Source organism: Leuciscus leuciscus (genome assembly GCF_965113295.1).
Source record: "Leuciscus leuciscus genome assembly, chromosome: 14".
In the NCBI taxonomy this organism is placed as follows: Eukaryota; Metazoa; Chordata; class Actinopteri; order Cypriniformes; family Leuciscidae; genus Leuciscus; species Leuciscus leuciscus.
Window position 1 is genome coordinate 3,865,242 of NC_138738.1, and position 19,374 is coordinate 3,884,615.

The window sequence follows — 19,374 nt, forward strand, 5'->3', positions numbered from 1 at the left end:
CTTTTATTTGAAAGCACTGAAATTATAATTTTATCTTTTAAAATATACTTTTAAATTATAAACTGATTTTTTATTTATTATATCAATTAAATATCACAGAATTCAGATTCAATTTAAAAACACATACATTGAATCTACATCGAGGATAAAACAAAAGAGATTTTCCTTACTTGGAAAAAAATATGTATCCATGAATGACAGTGTTCAGTGAACTGAAACATATTTTGGGCCTTTGTATTTTGGATATATAGAAACTCACCACATCCCTGACGAACCTGCAGTGTCAATCAATCCCCACACACAAAAGCCACTCACCATGTAGCGCAGGTCATCGAAGCCATTGAGCACCAGTTTGCTCTCGTACTGAGGAAAGCCCACGTGTTCCAGCCACTCCCCCACCGTCTGCTCCAGCGCACGGCTCCCGGCTGCATCTGCCGACAGAGGATGGCGTTTGAGCAGTGAAAAACCATTTAGCCTGTAGCAGCGGCACTCGGAGGCCGAGATGTGGCACTGCCACATCATCTTTGGCCAGCAGAGCTGAGGGCAGCAGCAGCAACAGCAAGGCAGTGTCCAGGCTTGAGCAACGGGCCTCCGCTAGACACAGGGCCCCAGATTTACAGACTAAACTAGTGATGGAGATTTCTCCACAAGCCCTCACTGCGTTGGAGATGAGGACCAAGGCTGAATGGGGTATGGAGGTAGACCTTGGCAAGGTAGTCCTTTAAAGAAGAGCGTCAAGTCAGTCAATTGGAACAATTTGGCGTTGCTCTTCAAGAAGAGGGCAAGCAAATTAAACAACGTCTACACAGATTTTCCGTATCTGAATCAAACATTCGCACCGAGGCTCCAACTGGAAGATCATAAAAGTTCGAAAAGAGCTTTTGGCTTGCAGCAAAATATCAAGATCTACAAGAAGCTACTAGGAAGTTGCAGGAAAGTGTGCCCTGCTTTACCAACATGCCCTACACATCAAACACAATGCAAGGCATGATAAAACAGACTTGTCCTTAAAATTAGAAGCAAAATCCTTTAGCAAAGAGCTAAGAACCATTGGAGAGTGAGAATAATGCCAATGAGTTTGTCTACAACAGAATCATGGACTCTTAAGCCAAGCAGCCTAACTCATTGATCAACAGTCCACCACAATGCCAGTTTTTCAACTCCAGAAGCTTTGATTGACACCAGGTCGTCCTTTGAAAGATCTTCATGGCACATCCCAGTCCTCCGTTCCCGTTGTTCAGTTGTTGAGGAGGAACCCCTCCCACCATCAGAAAGTAGCCGGTTTGACCACTTCCACAAGCAGTCCCGGATCAGGTAGTGTTCTGTCACGGTAATCCGAGTACTCCTGGTCCTTCCGAGCTTAGACGCACCTCGCCGGTCTAACATACCAGAACGAAACACACCATCAAACCGAGGTAAAGCCAAACCTTTATCCAGTGGAAACAACGGATTTAAAAAAAGAAAAAAAAAAGCTCGGTCCCTCTTCTTGCAGCACAGCCCCCTTGATCTGATCGCTTCGTTCCTTTAGAAAGACGTTTCTTCTGACCTGATCAGGCAACGTTCTGGTCACGGTAATCCAAGTCCCTCCGAGCTCAGACGCACCTCACCGGACTAACATACCAGAATGAAGCACACCATCAAAGCGAGGTACAGCCAAGCCTTGATCCAACGGAAATAAGGTGAGCTCCCACAATGGACGGATAACCCCATAAGAAAGCCCCGCTGACGGCACGGTCCCTCTTGTTGCAGCCCAGCCCCCTGATCCGGTTGCTCCGTTCCTCTAGCAGACGTTCCTAAGGGTCTTGCGCTCGGGGGCAAGGATTGCTGCATCCCTGATCCAGGAACGCTCAGTCACAGAAGCAGCTGCATTCGGCACTCACAAAGCATAACATCAAAATGACATAGTGCTCCTCCAGAAAGCCATCGCCTGCACAGTTGCAGCTGGTAATCACCTTAACGACATCTTATGCATTCAGTTTAGCTGTCTATCACCTTCACTCGCTTTCTTTCTTCTTTGACTTGATTTTTACTCTTCATTAAAAGAGTCCTTTCTGAGAGCTCCGCATGGCTGCCATACACCGTCTGATGCTGAGACCCGCTGCATGGCATATACGCTCTGTTCGTTCCTAAACCCCCCTCCTTCCCGTCTCTATGCCTCTCTTTCTCTATCTGTCTCACATACACACACTCTCTCTCTCTCTCTCTCTCTCTGTGGCGATCAATCCCCCCCACCCCCTTTTCTCCGTCTCACTCTCTCTCTCTCTCTGCCCCTCTATCTATTCCCCCCTCCCCGTACTGATTAAAATTGCACGCAGGCTCTCTGATCTTGCTAGTGCAGAAAGGACACCATCAGAAAAAGGAACAAGAGACAAACCCATACCACACACTACTGTGCCAGGATCAGAGAGAAAAGGAAGAATGAGGGAAAAAAAAACAGTACAGGTTCCTCTAACCCCCGCACCCCACAACCCCATCCCTATCCCCTCCGCACTTAAGTGCTTCCAGTGCCTCTGCACTCTCTCTATGAAAAATTAAATCGCAGCCAAGCCACATACCACGGTAAATCATCAGAGGAATTAAATTCATGAATGTGTCACTGTGCCGGAGCGGAGAGGGGGGCTGCACGTTAAACGTTAAGTCAGCGAAATGCACCGTGCACACGCTGCACTTAACGCAATCCCACCTGTGCCCACATTCATACCGGACACACATCCTGAGTCCAATCGTCAGAATCCAGGTTTGCCAGACGTGATTTAAACCATAGGCGTTCGTGATGTGGTCTAATTCAGTGTCACACATGAGTGCTGCTTCATGCATGCATGTAGGGCATTATCTGCATGCAGCTGAGAGCAGAAGAATCATACGAACTGTCAGCCTGCCAGGGACTTATTCACACACACATAGAGGCACTGAATAAGGCTTAAGATGTAAAGCACATCCAAACATCTGCATGCTCAAAAGAACGCTCATTTCTAAAGGAGGTGCATTAATTCATTTATTCAAAACGACAAGCAAAATGAGGACAAACACTAACAATTTGGCAAAAAGGAGCCAAACAAAATTATAAATGGAGCTATAGTGAATTTTAACATGGTATTGTCATGGTTTCTTAGATATGCTATAAATGTTTTTTACATGTACCATAGTAGTACTAATTACATTTACATTTATTCATTCAGCAGAGGCTTTCATCCAATGTGAGCAAAATGAAGAAAAACACTAGCAATTTAGCAAAAAGGAACAAATCATTTAAGCAAAGCCAGCATTTTTTGCTTTTGGACAATGGCACCATATAGTAATACCATGGGTGTTTGGACATGTACCATGGTAATACTATTGTAAACATACTAATATGTCTATATATGACTATGACTATGACTAATATAATTATATTTTTTGAAGTACATTGAAGTATCGTAAATGCCACGGTACATGGTGATACAGTGATAGCAATAGAAGAAAAACTTTCACTTACAAAAAGTGATATATGTCTATAAATGTATTAATATCTGTTTTATATTTCTTGCAAAAAGAATAATGCATTTTCCTATCTCTGTTATCTGGCTCCAATATTACATTCGTCCTCTTAAGGGCACTCATCTTTTCCAATAAATGGCCTATTGTGACACTGTGAGAATTGTTTATTTCAGAAAACACCAGCATTTTCATTACTAACAACAGCAAAGAACTCAGCAAGCGTCCCCCAAACTCCCGTCAGAATTTAAGGACAGTCTCCCAGAACAATAGTGCTGTCTGTTGCTTTGAAGTGATTCTCTGCTGTACATTTCTAAATAATTGTATCTCTCCTAGAAAAGTCCATAAAAATATAGTGCTGTCGCTCCATATATAGCAACTACCTTGGGAGGCTCCACTCAAAAAGAAAAGAATATCAAGTCCTAATTACTGAGTATCGGTGCGATGGCCACAGTAAATGGATCGTCATCTCATCTCTTTAAAGTAGGCCCTCGGCGCCCATTGTGTACCGGAGGTCAAAAGACCAAGTATAAAAATATCAGACCAAACTGGGGTAAAAAGTGAGACCATGTGGCTGAGAGAGAAAACCATTGGTAGTTAAAGACGCTAATGAAATAGTTCTGACTTGAGGGTTGATTCAGCCAAAGCAAAGCAAAGCAAAACCCTTTATAGGCTTTCACAGAGAATATACTACTGTGTTTAGACATATACAATGAACAAAATGAGTACGATTGTTTATAATCAGGCTGTCAATATATTAAAGGTGCAATAGGTGATCTGGGAAATGCTAACTTTAGCCTGGTAGCATTGAAAGTATAAAATCCCACGTGTTTTTGTCAGACAAAAAGATTTTTTTGTGTGTCTTTTTTACAGAGATGATGTAAAGCACATTGGTCAACATGTGTTGTTTTAATAGTGCTATATAAATAAAAGTGACATTGACATTGACACCCTCACTGCAAAAGCCACGCCTCCTCCGAAACACATGAACGCGCACAGGCCAGAGACAACGTTATTGGATTACATCATGTGTCATTCACCGGTGAGAAAACTTCTGTTGGACCATCAAACTAAAGGAAAGGAAAGAATGTACTGTATTTCAGCTTTATTCATCTGCGATTTCACGACATAGCGGTAACACAGTTGAATCTGACTGAATTATCTGCATAGGGCAAAGTCAGCAGTGCAGAGAACGGTACTGTCAAACCTGAAATGTAGATACTTGCCACTTGTTGTCGGTTCAGAAGGAAAGGTTGTTAGTTTGTTGTTGCTGTTTGCCTGCCATTCTTGCTCTGTCTGCACAGTGTACGTGAAACGCACTGATAACGTAAGATGTCTGAGTGAACAGGCTTTGCAGTCGGATGCAAACATACGTTGACTGACAGGGAACACAAGCTATGATTTCATTCAGACCAAATGCAATGATTGAACCAACATTTTATGGTCCTACACCTTCCACAGACAATATATATTTATAATAAAAAAATAAAATAATTTAGACCGCTTAACATAGTGATTGCTATCCATATCAAAAAATTATTCTGTAGAGAATCACCTATTGCACCTTTAAAATGACAATTAATCTCATAATGTTTTTGCCTTTAACATTTTGATTTGCCCCTTAATAAGCATTTGGTTCCTATCTTAAGGAAAGATAAATATGCAACTTTATGATAATTTATGCAACACACAAAAAATGCATTGCTTCTAATGGCTTTCTCATCAACTTTAGTACCACTGCTTTGTCAGTTATAGGTGATATTTCACACTTGTGGAGCTTTGATGTCATAATATTCTGCCATACAAAGCAATTTCCAAAGAAAACATTTGTAATAACAGTTTGCAGTCCAATATTTCAGGACGAAGTTAGTTAGTTCAGTCAAAAATTAAAATTCAGTCATCATTTACTGACCCTCATGTCGTTTAAAACCTGTGTGACCAGTGCTGTTATTGTTAAATAAAATGAAAGCTAAAACTATCAAAAAAAGTTTTCTTTAACTGAAATAAAGCTGATAAAATAAATATAAATTTTGATGAAAATGTTTAAAACATTCAAATATATATAAATAAAATAAGTTACAGTACTAAAATGTATGTAATAAAACTAAAATAAAGCTAATCAGAAATAGTAAAAAAAAAAATGAATAGAAAAATGACAAAAGCACATTACAAAATTACTAAAACTTAAACTAAAATGAAAAAGAAAACTGAGTATATAAAAATAAAAGCTGATTCATAAATACTATAATAGTATATAAATAATATTAAAATGATCTTCTGTTGAACACATACAGTAAGTAGATACAACTATGGATGCATATGGGTAGCAATATTCAATTTGAAATGTAATATGCAAAATGACAAAGCAATATGTAAAATGGCAGTGCATTTCTGTATTTAAATTTACATTTTCCATTACATTTGTGCAACGCTTGGTGCAAAATGAAAATGAAAATTCAATTATATAATTTACATTTGCCATTTCATACACTGGTTTTAATATGTAAATTGAATAAAAATTTTAACGCTTTATAAGTTGCAAAATTAAAATGAAAATGTATTACAGAAATGATTAGATATGTTTAACATGTTCAAGCCAAAACTATAGCCAAATGATCATTTAAATGTTATTTTTCTTAATTGCATTTACACTCACAGTTTAGACTGTGAGCAAAATTCAATGTGCAAACTGAGAATGCATTCCGAGCCGATCACGTGCCCGTCCCGTCCAGCCCTGTCAATCACTGCGTGAAGTTCTAACTCTTCTAAGATTGTAAAAAAAAAAAAAAAAAAAAAAAATCCTTAAAGGGATAGTTCACCCAAAAATGAAAATTCTGATGAAATAAATGATGACAGAATTTTCATTTTTGAGTGAACTATCCCTTTAACCTTAAAGGGTTAGTTCACCCAAAAATGAAAATTCTGTCAGTAATTACTCACCCTAATGTTGTTCCAACCCCGTAAGACCTTCGTTCATCTTCGGAACACAAATTAAGATATTTTTGATGAAATCTGAGAGGTGATCACTTCTCCGTAGGCTGCTAGGTGGCCCAAACTTGCTGGCCCAGAAAAGTTATTAAAGAGATCGTTAATATAGTCCAAGTGACTACAGTGGCTCAATCTTAAGTTTATCAAGCGACGAGAATACTTTTTGTGCGCAAAAACAAACAAAAATAACGACTTTATTCCACTATTCATTTCCTTCTCTCTGGGCCTCGTAGTGTTTTTGCGCAGCGCGTCTGTGTTACACGTCACCACGTAGGCTCACTATTGGCCGACGCTGGTCATGTGTGTGACGCGCAGCGCAAAAACACTACGTGAACCGACTAGAGGCCCAGAGAGAAGGAAATGAATAGTGGAATAAAGTCGTTATTTTTGTTTGTTTTTGCGCACAAAAAGTATTCTCGTCGCTTGATATACTTAAGATTGAGCCACTGTAGTCACTTGGACTATATTAACGATCTCTTTAATAACTTTTCTGGGCCAGCAAGTTTGGGCCACCTAGCAGCCTACGGAGAAGTGATCACCTCTCAGATTTCATCAAAAATATCTTAATTTGTGTTCCGAAGATGAACGAAGGTCTTACGCGGTTGGAACAACATGAGGGTGAGTAATTACTGACAGAATTTTCATTTTTGGGTGAACTAACCCTTTAAGTTTGAGAGTCAATTTAAGGACCCAAATGCTTAACTTTAAAACCCATACATTTCACACTTAAATCATTTAGTTGTCTTGAGAACTGTGTCATTGCTCATCACTCATGTGCTGCTCTCATCTTTACCTTCCAATGCCGGTTGATGCTCCTCGGAGATCTCGATGTCGGCAATTAGAGTCATGATCTTTTCAATCTACGATACAACATCAAGAAAAAGAAGAGTTAATGCAGTTAAATATTTACATTTACTGTAATCTGCCATGACAGGTTACTCTCTACTCTCTTCATTGGACTTTGTCAGAATTGATTTGAATTCATAATTCATAAGTATTGTTGGCCAAAACAACTGCATCTGAACGCAGTGGATCTGAAATGTAGAATTAGTAGTTTTGCCAACACCTGGTGTTGGTCCCGAAACAGCCAGAGCTGTACAGTAAAAGTTCACATTAAAAGAAATCAGCAAAAATCTTTAAAAAAAAAGAATAACCCCAGTGCCCCTCAGCGATATACCAAACCCATACCGACTAGAAAGCACATTTATAAGAACACTTTTCCTTCCATGTAAATCTTGAAGATTACTCTCCAATCAATAGACTTTTAGGAGAAGCCTGAAATAGAAAAACGTTGGTTTTTGATGTAATATTTAAAGTCTGGCAAACTCATTTGCTGTGTGCTTGTGGCATCAACATGCTGGCAAGCCCCTTGATTCATTTAGCAGTCAGATGCCACGGTCCACGTGGTAGATCCCCTCTAGCCATACAGGCCTTTGCATTTCCCACTCTCAAGTAACCTACATACTGCACTGACTATCCATTATATAATGCACAATGCATCCTCACAGCGGTCCGTGGCGCACCTCCCAGAATCCCTCAGCTGCCTTCGCACATTCAGGCTTCGTCTCCTCATACGTGTTCGGAAGTACAGACAGTTTACAGATCACATTAAGGGAATAGGTACTCAACTATAAAGATTGGAAACGTCTGACATGTATACTAAAACTATGTCAGCATGAAAAGAAAACTGATTTACTTTATTAATGCAAGTTCCTGGACTTCTTCTGCACAATTCATGCTTTTCCAAAGTAAAACTAATCAATTTCCCACAGATAAAATCAAGTCCTAAATTTGGAAATGCATAGCAAATCAATTTTACTTTCATAAAATCATGTTCTTCATGTTAATAATACGATTATTTTTTTATGGATGATTAATATTGTTTGTTTCATGTCAAAAGGCCTTAATTGTGGAGGACAATTCATTATCTTCTATATGTAAAGAATTAAAAATAAATAAAAAAATGCATCAGAATTAACTCCTTTATACAGAATCTGAAATATTATACAGCCATATTATAAACTCATGCATCCAAACTGAATGACAAACATACAGCATTGGTTTTGTTACAAAAAAAAGTGTTTGCAAATAGTTGACATTTTTGTTTCAGTCATATCATATCTGACTTGTTGTGAACAGGCCTTAAAACAAAAATAACCCAAAGCTAGTATGGCATTTCTATATTCAGGCAGTCAGTGTTAAAAACGCCCATGAGAAGGCTTCCTTTACATAAATACATTTTTAAATACGACCAATATTGTGAAGAAATTATTTTAGTATAGAGTTGTAAACCTCAGTATGAATATATATAATTAACAACTGCAGAAGGAACTATAATATCCTGTTAGATTTTGTATGCATAAGGAAAAGACGGAGGATATTCAGATTTAATTTTTGTTAAGCCTATCTGTAGCCTACTCTTTTTATTTCTCCAATAATTTTTTTATTTATTTTTTTTAAGTTGTAAACCTCTACAGCGACTGATTATAAAATAATAATAAAAAATTTTATAAACATTTGAGTCATTTTATCATGCAAACCTCTACATCGACTGATTTAAATAAAGCTGATTTTTTTATATATATTTTTTTTTTATAAATAAGTCTCTGTGGGACGAGTCTTTTTCCCCTGTGGTAATCAACCACAGATTGATGCCACAGATTTTGGAAACACTTTACAGGTTTTATTACTTAACATTAGTTAACTACATTAGTTAACATGAACTAAGAATTAACAATACTTCTGCATCCTTTATTAATCTAGTTAATGTGAATTTCAACATTTACTAATAAATTATTAAAATCAAATGTTGTACTAGTTAACATTAGTTAATGCACGGTGAACCAACATGAACAAACAATGAAAAGCTGGATTTTTATTACCTAACATTAAAAAAGATGAACTAAATACTGTAACAAATGTATTGATCATTGTTAGTTAATGCATTAATAATGTTAACTATGAAACCTTATTGTACAGTGTTACCCAGATTTTTAACCTAGAATATTCTTTTAACATCTTTCTCAGGAGGGATAGTTTTTCTATTACAAACATGCAGTGTAATGGGGCTTTAGCCTTCGTATATTGTCTGATTTCTTCGAAATGCTTAGAAGTTTGTTTTTGAGGAATTCACTGAAGTGTAGTCTCGTGAAATTGGGGAGAGAGGGAGAGAGAGAGAGAGAGAGAGAGAGAGAGAGAGAGAGAGAGAGAGAGAGACGTAGCCTCAAGCCATGGGGTTCCAAAAACAGTTCATGAAAGGCGAGCATTTTCATTTTGCCGAGACAGCAATGAGGAACATCACACAACGTCCAGCCTAATGAGTGAATATGTAGAAGCCAGCAGCTTGAGAAAATGTGAAGTATTGGGGTAATAAAGATTTCATACAGCTCTGCCTCGTCTCATGTGCCAGAGGAGTAACAAGATTACAGGCTTCAGAGACCGGAATGATGGCCAAGTCTCGCCGACACCACAGAGGAACTCAGAGTAAAGCAAAGCCATAATATCAGGATATGATCACCACCACAGCCTCATTCTCAAAACCACATGCATTCTGCATTCATAAGACACCAATCAGTAAATGCAACTGTCTAAACTACGTGTGATAAAGTTTCACAGCACAGTCTGTAATACTTCAAATTGGATGTAATTGCAGAAATTCATAAAGCAAATAAAACAAATACATATCTTGTTATATTTTGAAAGCCCATGCATAGCTGAAAATAAAAAAAGTATATTCAAATTAAACATTGTTTGTCATGTTTTACATCCACAAAATGAGACTATGAGATTATACTGTAGGGTTGTCAGTCATTTTTTTATTGAATTTATTACATGATATGTGTATTCATTAATTAATTAAATAAATCACATATTTACATCAATATTTGCTGATAAGCAATCCTAAATTTAAAAAAGAGTTATAAGTAATTAATAAAATAATAAAATAAAGCATTTACAAAAATGTGAAGGTTTTACCTGGTTCATCATTGGAAAGAATGAAAGAGTTTCAATATAGGTCAGCAATGTAAAACACAAATGCTTGTTTTGTGCTGTTCTCATTTTGTGGATGTAAAATTGGGCTAAAACAGTTAATAAATCATAAGTATGGACAAGACATCAAAGTATAACAAGACATTGCAAATCATTGTTTAATGAAAAATAGAGGTTAATTATTTACTGGGTAGTATTTTTATATTTTTTTTATTAAGAAGCACGAGCTTTGGGGGTCAAGGCACATGATTAAACGCATTAATGCTTTTAAAGTCACCATGAATTTTTTTTTTTTTTATGGAATATTTCAGTATTTATTATAAATGATTTATCTGTGCAGATCATTATTTTTTAAATTCATGTGTTCCTCGTAATCATTAATCAAAATACCTTCCCCTCCCTCCTGCAGCTCATCTTCTCTTCTCTGATGACGGGTTTATTCTTGTTCCAGAAGCCGTTTCACGTCACAATAGGGAAGAAAAGACTTATCGCAACTATTAACGAGTTATTTCGGTAATATACTGCATGTTTTACTGTTAACCTCTTTACATGCATTTGCTCCATGTTGTACTCATATACCTGCATTCTTGTAGCCTACTCATGTCTCATGCAAACAAAGTTTCATTTTGGACAAAATAAAGACTGGCCAATGCCACTAATTTGCAACAAAGCTCAGTGAACATGGCCAACGTGGAACGGGCCATAACGTCCCAGAAGCTTTCTGACAGGTGAAAGCATTTGCCGCCCACTTCTTTTCCCCCCATGTGCATCTTTCACTTGCCATCTAAAGATACGTTTCCCCTGACATCTTCCTTTAGCATATGAATTATGAAGAGACTTATACAGCCATCTGTGGAAAGCATGTTTGACCGCTCACTCAAACACAAAATTATTTTTAAACAGGTTTTCTGCAGAAGTGCTGAAACATTAACACACTGAGCTATGGGCTGTTTTGGTCACACTGTCAGTGTTAAAAATGAGCATGCATGGAGGAAGGCTTACTCTACATGCATTTAAATACAATCAATTAAAAACTTTTAGGGCCCTATCTTACACCTGCCGCAATGCAGCGCCAAGCGCAAGTGTTTTCTGCTAGTTTCAGCCCGACGCAGTTATCATTTTCACGTCCTGCGCCACGTTGTTTAAATAGCAAATGCATTTGCGCTCATTTGTGCGCCCATGAGCTGCTGGTCTGAAAACGAGGTGTGTTCTGGCGCATTGTTGGCACGTTGCTATTTTGAGGCAACAGAAATAGACTGAGCCATTGACCACCTGAAACTTGCTCTGAAGTCATCGCAATATTTTTATTTTGTTATTTAAAAAGCGCGTTAGTAATGTGCGTCTATAGGCGGGTCCACAACGCACGTACACTCTGCTTATTAAACACAGAGGGACACACAGCAGCACACAAACATGCCAAATATTTAAAATAAAAGGATTACAATGTAAAAGATTATTATTGTGTACATAAGGATATGGTGGAATCCGGCTTGTCCCGTAGATGTTCTGCTTGAGCACTTTAACCTCGCGCACGAGCAGATCCGTTCACGCTCTGGAGACGGCTTCGGTCTTTCCACTATCAAATTCCGTCATGTATGGCCCTGTCCCAAATGGAACCCTAAGCACTCGCGGTCTTCCTCTGAGTCCGCACTTTCGTGACGTAATGCCGCTTTGACTGTCGGGAAGAAGTCTGCTGATGCGGGCTCCGCAAAAGTGCGCATCAAGGGTGCAAATCGACCACATGGGGGCGCTCGCGAGCACCCTTCTGAGATCTAAAAATGACAAATGGGACACACTGCGGTCTCACGGACTTAACGGACATGCGCCATGCGGCAGCCATTGTAAGTCCACAAGACCGAAAGTGCACATGAAGTGTGCCATTTGGGACAGGGCCTAAATAGCGAATCCACCATGGCGCGAGCGCAACTGGCATTTAAAGGGAATGGGAGATGAGACTCTGATTGGTTTAACGCACGTAAATCCCAAAACACACCCATTATTCATTATGAGAATTGGGACAACCCTTTTAGACCATGCGCCAGGAGCGCCGACCATTTTTCCCGTCATTAAACTAGCAAAAGTGGATTCGGACACGCCCTAAGTGAACTTGCACAATGCGCTTAGATCGTTAAAATAGGGCCCTAAGTATTAGTTCACACAAAATGTTTAATTCTGTAATCATTTACTCATCCTCATGTCATTCCAAACTGGCAAGACCTTCGTTCATCTTCGGAACACAAATGAAGATCTTTTAGATGAAATCTGAGCGATTTCTGTCCCTCCATTGACAGCTACGCAACTACCACTTTGACTCTTCAAAAAGTTCATAAAGAGATCGTAAATCTAATCCATATGAATTGAGTGATTTAGTCCAAATTTTCTAAAGAGACTCGATCGCTTTATATGATGAACAGATTGAATTTAGGCTTTTATTCACATATAAACATTGATCAACTCACACATCAAGCTCAAGCATGTTCGCTTGACATATGAGAACCAATAAGGTTAATTCTCATGTTACGCATCACATTTGAGCTTCAGCAAGAACCAATGAGGTTTATTCTCACGTGTCAAGCAGGTTCGGTTGAGCTTCTGTTTATGTTCGCTGATCAATGTTATTTGTGAATAAAAGCCTAATTCGTCAAAACTTGTACAACATTTCCATTTGTACATCCCTTACAAAAAAAAATTGTTCTGTACCATGATACAGAGATGTAATTCTTTGGCACTTTGATAAATGATGGTATTAAAAAAATCATTTATTCATATACAATGCTATTTACATTGCAATTCAATGTCAAAGAAAATGATGTTAACACTGGATCCTGCCATAGTACTGGCACAGGGGAACATTTTTCACATCAAAAAGATTACACACTTCAGAAGTTGTGTCCGAGGAAAGTTCATTACCGCGACTAACGCACAAATGCTGATACAGCCATTTTGCACGGGATACAGTGCGAGCAGGTGCCAGCATATTGGCAGCCATTTCTCCAAACCCACCCTCTTTCATTTTCAGCCTCCCTCACTCAAGCTTATAGATGTCATCTATATATAATGGGAAGCAGCATCAGTGGACGACTGTGAAACAGGATGTTCTTGAGAACAGGACACTCCACCCTGAGCGATAAATAGATGATCTGACAGCATATCCATTAAACTGGTTAATCTACAGTTTGAATAATGCTCCAAAATCTAATAATATAATCGCTCCCAGCACCACCTGAGTCTAACGTTACATAAAACTTTGAGTATAAATGTGATTGCCCGTATTATTCTTCTTTGAAAAAAAAAAAAAGCTAAGCAGTGGTAAGCCATTTTTATTACAAAACATATAGTTCTGTGACGCAATTCTGATCAGATGAGCAAGGCAAGTCAAGCATTTGTAAAATACTCAAAATATGCATTCACGTGACTGCACAACTGAATTTAATATTAATGTGCTTACCATCTTATCTGTGTCTTTTTAGCAGTGACCTAGAAACCTGAGCAAGCACCCAGAAAAACAAAGCAATATAAAAATACATGATGAAAATTAAAAATTAAACACTATAATAGAACATAAAACAATATTAAAAATAGCACTGCCTCAGAACAGGAACGGTCTAGGAATGAGTTAGCCAACACCTAAAACATAATCTAATTTTTTATTTTTTTTTTATTTTTTTTTATCATTATTTTGGTCACAATTATTGGTGGGTGATATCCAAGTCTTTTTTCAGATATCAGATATATAGATATTAGTGCAATTTCACAATTATAGATACTTCAGCATAAACTATACTAGGTTAAACAATTAAAGAAGTCAAGTAAACAGTCAGCAATGCAATAAGAACAAAAAATCATAATTATAAACAAAACTGACAAATAAATATAACAGAAATAAAATACAAATAAAACAAACAGTGCTTTATGGTGACAGTGGTATTCAGATAAGTAATAGCTAATGTTAATTGAACGAAATAAAATGTAAAATAACACTGCATAGTCTTCACTGTATACATTAAATACAGATTATTTGTTAATAAAGCCACTTCAGTGATTCATTCAAGAGCAGTGAGTGATTTTCTCTTTGTCTTTTGTCGTTTGATTATCATTAAAGGGATACTTCACCGATTAGCATTAAGCTTTGTATCAGTAGGAACCCGGTAGTATTTTCGAATGACTGTGCTTCCCTCCCCCATGTCCCCCTGAGACGAGATGTATTGTGTGTCTGGAAAAAAAAACTCAGATGAGGCAAAAATCGTCATTTAGCGTCATCGGAGGCTTCTTTGTCCAGAGGCGAGAGACTCCAGCCAGTAGGAGGAGCTCGTCCCGCATGCCTTCAACCCGCCCATAGGGGGATCTCACGATAAAACGGCGTCCTTTCAGTTTCGAGTCACTAGTAGCCTAGTTGTATCATTTCTCCCGATACTGCCCTCTGTAACCGGTAGGCGTGGCTTGGGCGTGGCCTCGTAGGGCAGCGAAGCAAGTGCATTCTGGGAGTTGTTGTCTTTCATCCAAATGAGCCAAAAACACATTTTCAGGGCTTTTCTCAGTCTAGAAGGCACCAACTTCTAAAATAATTTCACATTTCTACTACATAAATGACCCAATTTAATTACACATTCATCTTTCCAGCGGTGAAATATCCCGTTAATGACACAAACAGCAGCAGGTTTATTAGGCTGCTGTCACTTTAAGAGCTGCACGGATCCAGTATATTGACACACATCCTATTTTCTCCCAACTGATTACATTCGTGAACGACTGTGTTTATGTGTTTACTCACTAAAACAGCATTTTGTGTGTATTTGATCTTTTAAGCCCACACCTGAAGCTCAAAGTATACTTTGCTTATCCGAGACTTCGCTTTGCTCCGCCTGGCCAGTGTCTCTTTTGCGGCTTAATGCGATTTTAATTACTACCATTTAATATCAAGCACGTCCCACAGTTTAGCAACAGTAGACTGCATTTTACAACACTCACTTATTTGGACAATTTGAATGTTCAGTTTTGGGGCTTTTAGGGAGGAACGAAAGCGCACCGCTGTGAACGAAAGGTTAAACATAATATTTTTACCTAAGTGATAATCAATTACAATTAATTGCACAGTCCTGCTAGCAATAACCCATAAAACCTTTGCACATCCAAGGGGATTTTAGCAACTAACAACACCCCTTTAAAGTCACCATGAAATCAAACTGGACAATTCTTGTTTTTATGGAATATTGCAGAGTTTATTATAAATGAATTTAAATGAATGTGCTTCATAATCTTTAATCATAATACCTTCCCCTCCCTCTCGCAGCTCATCTCTTCTCTTCTCTGATGACGAGGGCGGGGCAACCTGTCACTCACATGAGATCCACCAATAGCAAACCACAACCATGAACCATCCAATCAATTCCTCATTAACAAAATAAAGCCCCGCCCTACATTTGTTCTTGTTCGCAAAGCCATTTTACTCAGCTATACGTCACAATAGGGAAGAAAAGATTATCTCAACATCCGATTTTGGACGGTAAAGTCCAGGCTTGAGTGGTTTGCTGCTTTATTTTATTTACTGAAAATACATTTGTCTAGTCAGATACCATTACAAGAGCATCAGCTGACAGCGTTAATAATCACGATCAATGATTGATTCATTGCATGTCTGTCATTGTCACTGACGTGAACCGCTGATCAGCAGCACGAGGTGTGAATGCAGAGGTTTACTCTCATTCGGGTTGTGACTAAAGCTCTGGCGCGAGGGGAGGGGTGTGTGCTGTTGTGTGTGCAGCGTGGGCCGGCCCCTGGGAAGCTTCCTGAGAAGATGCGGAGTGACAGTTAAGGCCCAATTAGCCCCGCGCGCTGTGGCCAGGATAGAGCAGCAGAAGGACTGATGGGCCCAGCCAAGCGTTCAGCATTCAGCCACTGGCGCTGATACTGTCAAGACTCGCTGCCTCCTTCTTCCTCCCTTCCTCCTCAAACTTACGCACTGCTAGAGTTTCTTTTCCACCCACAACTAGTGTTGGAGGATGTTAATTTTAAAAGTAACACGTTACATTGTTGCACTAGCCATGATAAAAGTTCTAAAAATGAAAGAAAAATGTTACATTGTTGCTTTTTTATGCAAAGTGATACAACAGTTACTGTTATTCATATCTCTCTCTCTCTCTCTCTCTCTCTCTCTCTCTCTCTCTCTCTCTCTCTCTCTCTCTCTCTCAGCATTTCTAGTTACATCCTCCAAGTAACTAGTGATCACTAGTTACAACTAGTGTTGGAGGATGTTATTTTTAAAAGTAACACGTTACATTGTTCCACTAGCCATGATAAAAGTTCTAAAAATGAAAGAAAAATGTTACATTGTTGCTTTTTATGCAAAGTGATACAACAGTTACTGTTATTCGTCTCTCTCTCTCTCTCTCTCTCTCTCTCTCTCAGCATTTCTAGTTACATCCTCCAAGTAACTAGTGATCACTGGTTACAACTAGTGTTGGAGGATGTTATTTTTAAAAGTAACACGTTACATTGTTGCACTAGCTGTGATAAAAGTTCAAAAATGAAAAGAAAAATGTTACATTGTTGCTTTTTATGCAAAGTGACACAACAGTTACTATTATTCGTCTCTCTCTCTCTCTTAAAAAATCCTGTCATCATTTACTCACATTTTGTTCAAAACCAGTGTTATTTTAGTAATATTTTAATACAACTACAGATTTTAATATTATTTTGAACTAGTTTTTATATTTTTTATTTTATTTTTAGTTTAAATTGTAAGTAATTTTCTTATATAGTTTTGTCATTTTGATTGTTTTTTTTAAAATAGTAATTTCTCCTATTTTTATTTATACAGTTTGAGTTTTAGTAATTTTAGTACTTCAGTACTTCAGTTGGTTGCCAAAGAAAATTTATATTTCTAATTTCTAAAAGTTTTTCATCTAATATTTATATTTCAATTGGTTTTAGTTGACAATAACAGCACAGCATGTAACGATTATACTTTGCAGAATAGACATATTATTTTTTGTTTTAATAATAGGCGTGCGATGTTTGCTTGACTGTGCAGGCCTTTGTGCCAATGTAATGAGGAAGGAGGAAAATGCATTTGTTAGTAAATAACTTGCATAAAAAGAAAAGTAATGAGGGTACTATACTGATATACATTAAAAAAAAGTAACTTATAAAAGATACATAATTGCATTATTCCTTAAAAAAAAAAGGAAACGTTCAATTATTACCTGACTACGCAATGGTAAAGGGAGACGTTTGAAATGGTCATTTTCAGTAAATATATCAAAAGTAGTGTCTTTTCCAGAATGCTTTCGCTGCGCTTGGATAGTTGTTGTTGTTTTTTTCCATTTTGGACAAGGCTGACATACTGTAGTTTGCATGCAACACCTACACCAATACAGTATCAATTATATTAGCAGTGAAAGAGTTTTATTGCACCACACTGCTTGCTTCTGTATAGACACAGTGTCTTGTACACCTTATAGGCCTAAGACACTACACTATGGGGAAGAGAGATCTTATATATTGCATTTGCCAGTAAATAAGGCTAAATAGAAAACTAACACACACACTACCATTAAAAAGTTTAGGGTTGGTCAAATAATTTAATGTGTTTTTGAAAGAAGCCTCAAAAGAATTTGATCAAAACTAAGTAAATATTGTGAAATATTATCACAATTTAAAATAACTGTTTTCTATTTGAAAATATTTTCAAATGTAATTTATTCCTGTGACCAAAGCTGAATTCTTCAGTGTCACATGATCCTTCAGAAATCATTCTAATATGCTGATTTATGCTCAAGAAACATTTCTGATTATTAACAATGTTGAAAACAGTTGCTTCATTAGAACAGCATTTATTCGAAATAACATCAAAAATATCTTAACTGTCCCTTTGATCAATTTATTGCATGATGCATCCTTGCAAAAAGAAAAGAAAAAAACATACTGACCCCAAACTTTTAAACTGTAGTGTATTTTATTAAAAAGTAGCTGGGATATTATAATGTAAATTCAAAACCTAACTGTGCATTACTTGTTACACCTCACACACAACCCAACACACGTCTTACGATCTCCCTCGTGTTTGTCTCTCGTGAGAGGAAGTCTCATGCTCTTTAACCTGTAGTTCATCAGCTCTTACCTCGTCCCATTCGGAGGCAAACGAGAGCATCTGCTCCGTTTCCTTCCTCTCATCAGCACAGTTGGACAGGGATTCGCTCCGGACACCCAGAGGCCCGTCGTCCTCACAATGAGGGGAAGCCAGCAGGTCGGAGTCTGATTTAGAAAAGCTGCATGCCAACTTCAGATGCCCAGGTGGTTTCCTCAAAGCTTGGGGCGACGGCGAGAACGACCCATTGCTCTCGGTCTGGTCCAGACGGGCCGCTTGGGCATTGGTATGATGAGCGTCTGGTGCGGGATTGGACATTCCTGGGTTGACGTTCAGGGTTTTTCTGTCTGGAACAGCAAAGCAGGGTTCTGTCAGGGGATCTGGACACAAATCCTCTTTACAGGCAATAAGAAGACTATTAGTCCTTGTCCACCTGGTATTATTCAGCGTAAGCCTGTATTATCCATCGAATTAAACTTCAACTTAATAGCCTCCCTGATCTACAGCAGAACTAACCACTGTAAGCACTCGTGGTACTAGTGTTTTTGAACCAGGGAGGGTGTAGGTGCCTGATCTACATTGTCACAGGGTTCCACCCACAGTTTGTGTTCCTTTGCCCTCCCCTTGCCAAGAAACTCTATGGGTTTTTTGAAAGACTCTTTCCTTCCCCTCCCTCCCTCCCTGCCTGTCTGTTTTAGTCACTACCAAAGTCACTATAGACGCCCCGGTTCTCTGCAGAAAGCCTGCAGCCAAAAACAGCCCTAAAACAATTGATCACAAATCATTCAACAGCATACATTAAAATGAGCATTATAGAGCTTGAAATAACAGCAAAA

At 38.2% G+C, this 19,374-nt stretch overlaps 1 protein-coding gene across 4 annotated transcripts in view; it reads right to left on the reverse strand.

Moving 5' to 3' along the window:
• anks1ab (ankyrin repeat and sterile alpha motif domain containing 1Ab) overlaps nt 1-19,065 on the reverse strand; it is a 36,613-nt gene extending 17,548 nt beyond the window's left edge. For all 4 annotated transcript variants that reach the window (XM_082135979.1, XM_082135978.1, XM_082135977.1 and 1 more), the window contains exons 1-3: nt 18,572-19,065; nt 7,256-7,322; nt 316-431 (exon numbers count right to left, since the gene is read on the reverse strand). In XM_082135979.1, coding sequence (XP_081992105.1) covers nt 316-431; nt 7,256-7,322; nt 18,572-18,856 — 468 coding nt within the window. In that variant the 5' untranslated portion in view covers nt 18,857-19,065. The remainder of the gene's footprint in view (nt 1-315; nt 432-7,255; nt 7,323-18,571) is intronic.
• Nucleotides 19,066-19,374: the final 309 nt, after the last annotated feature.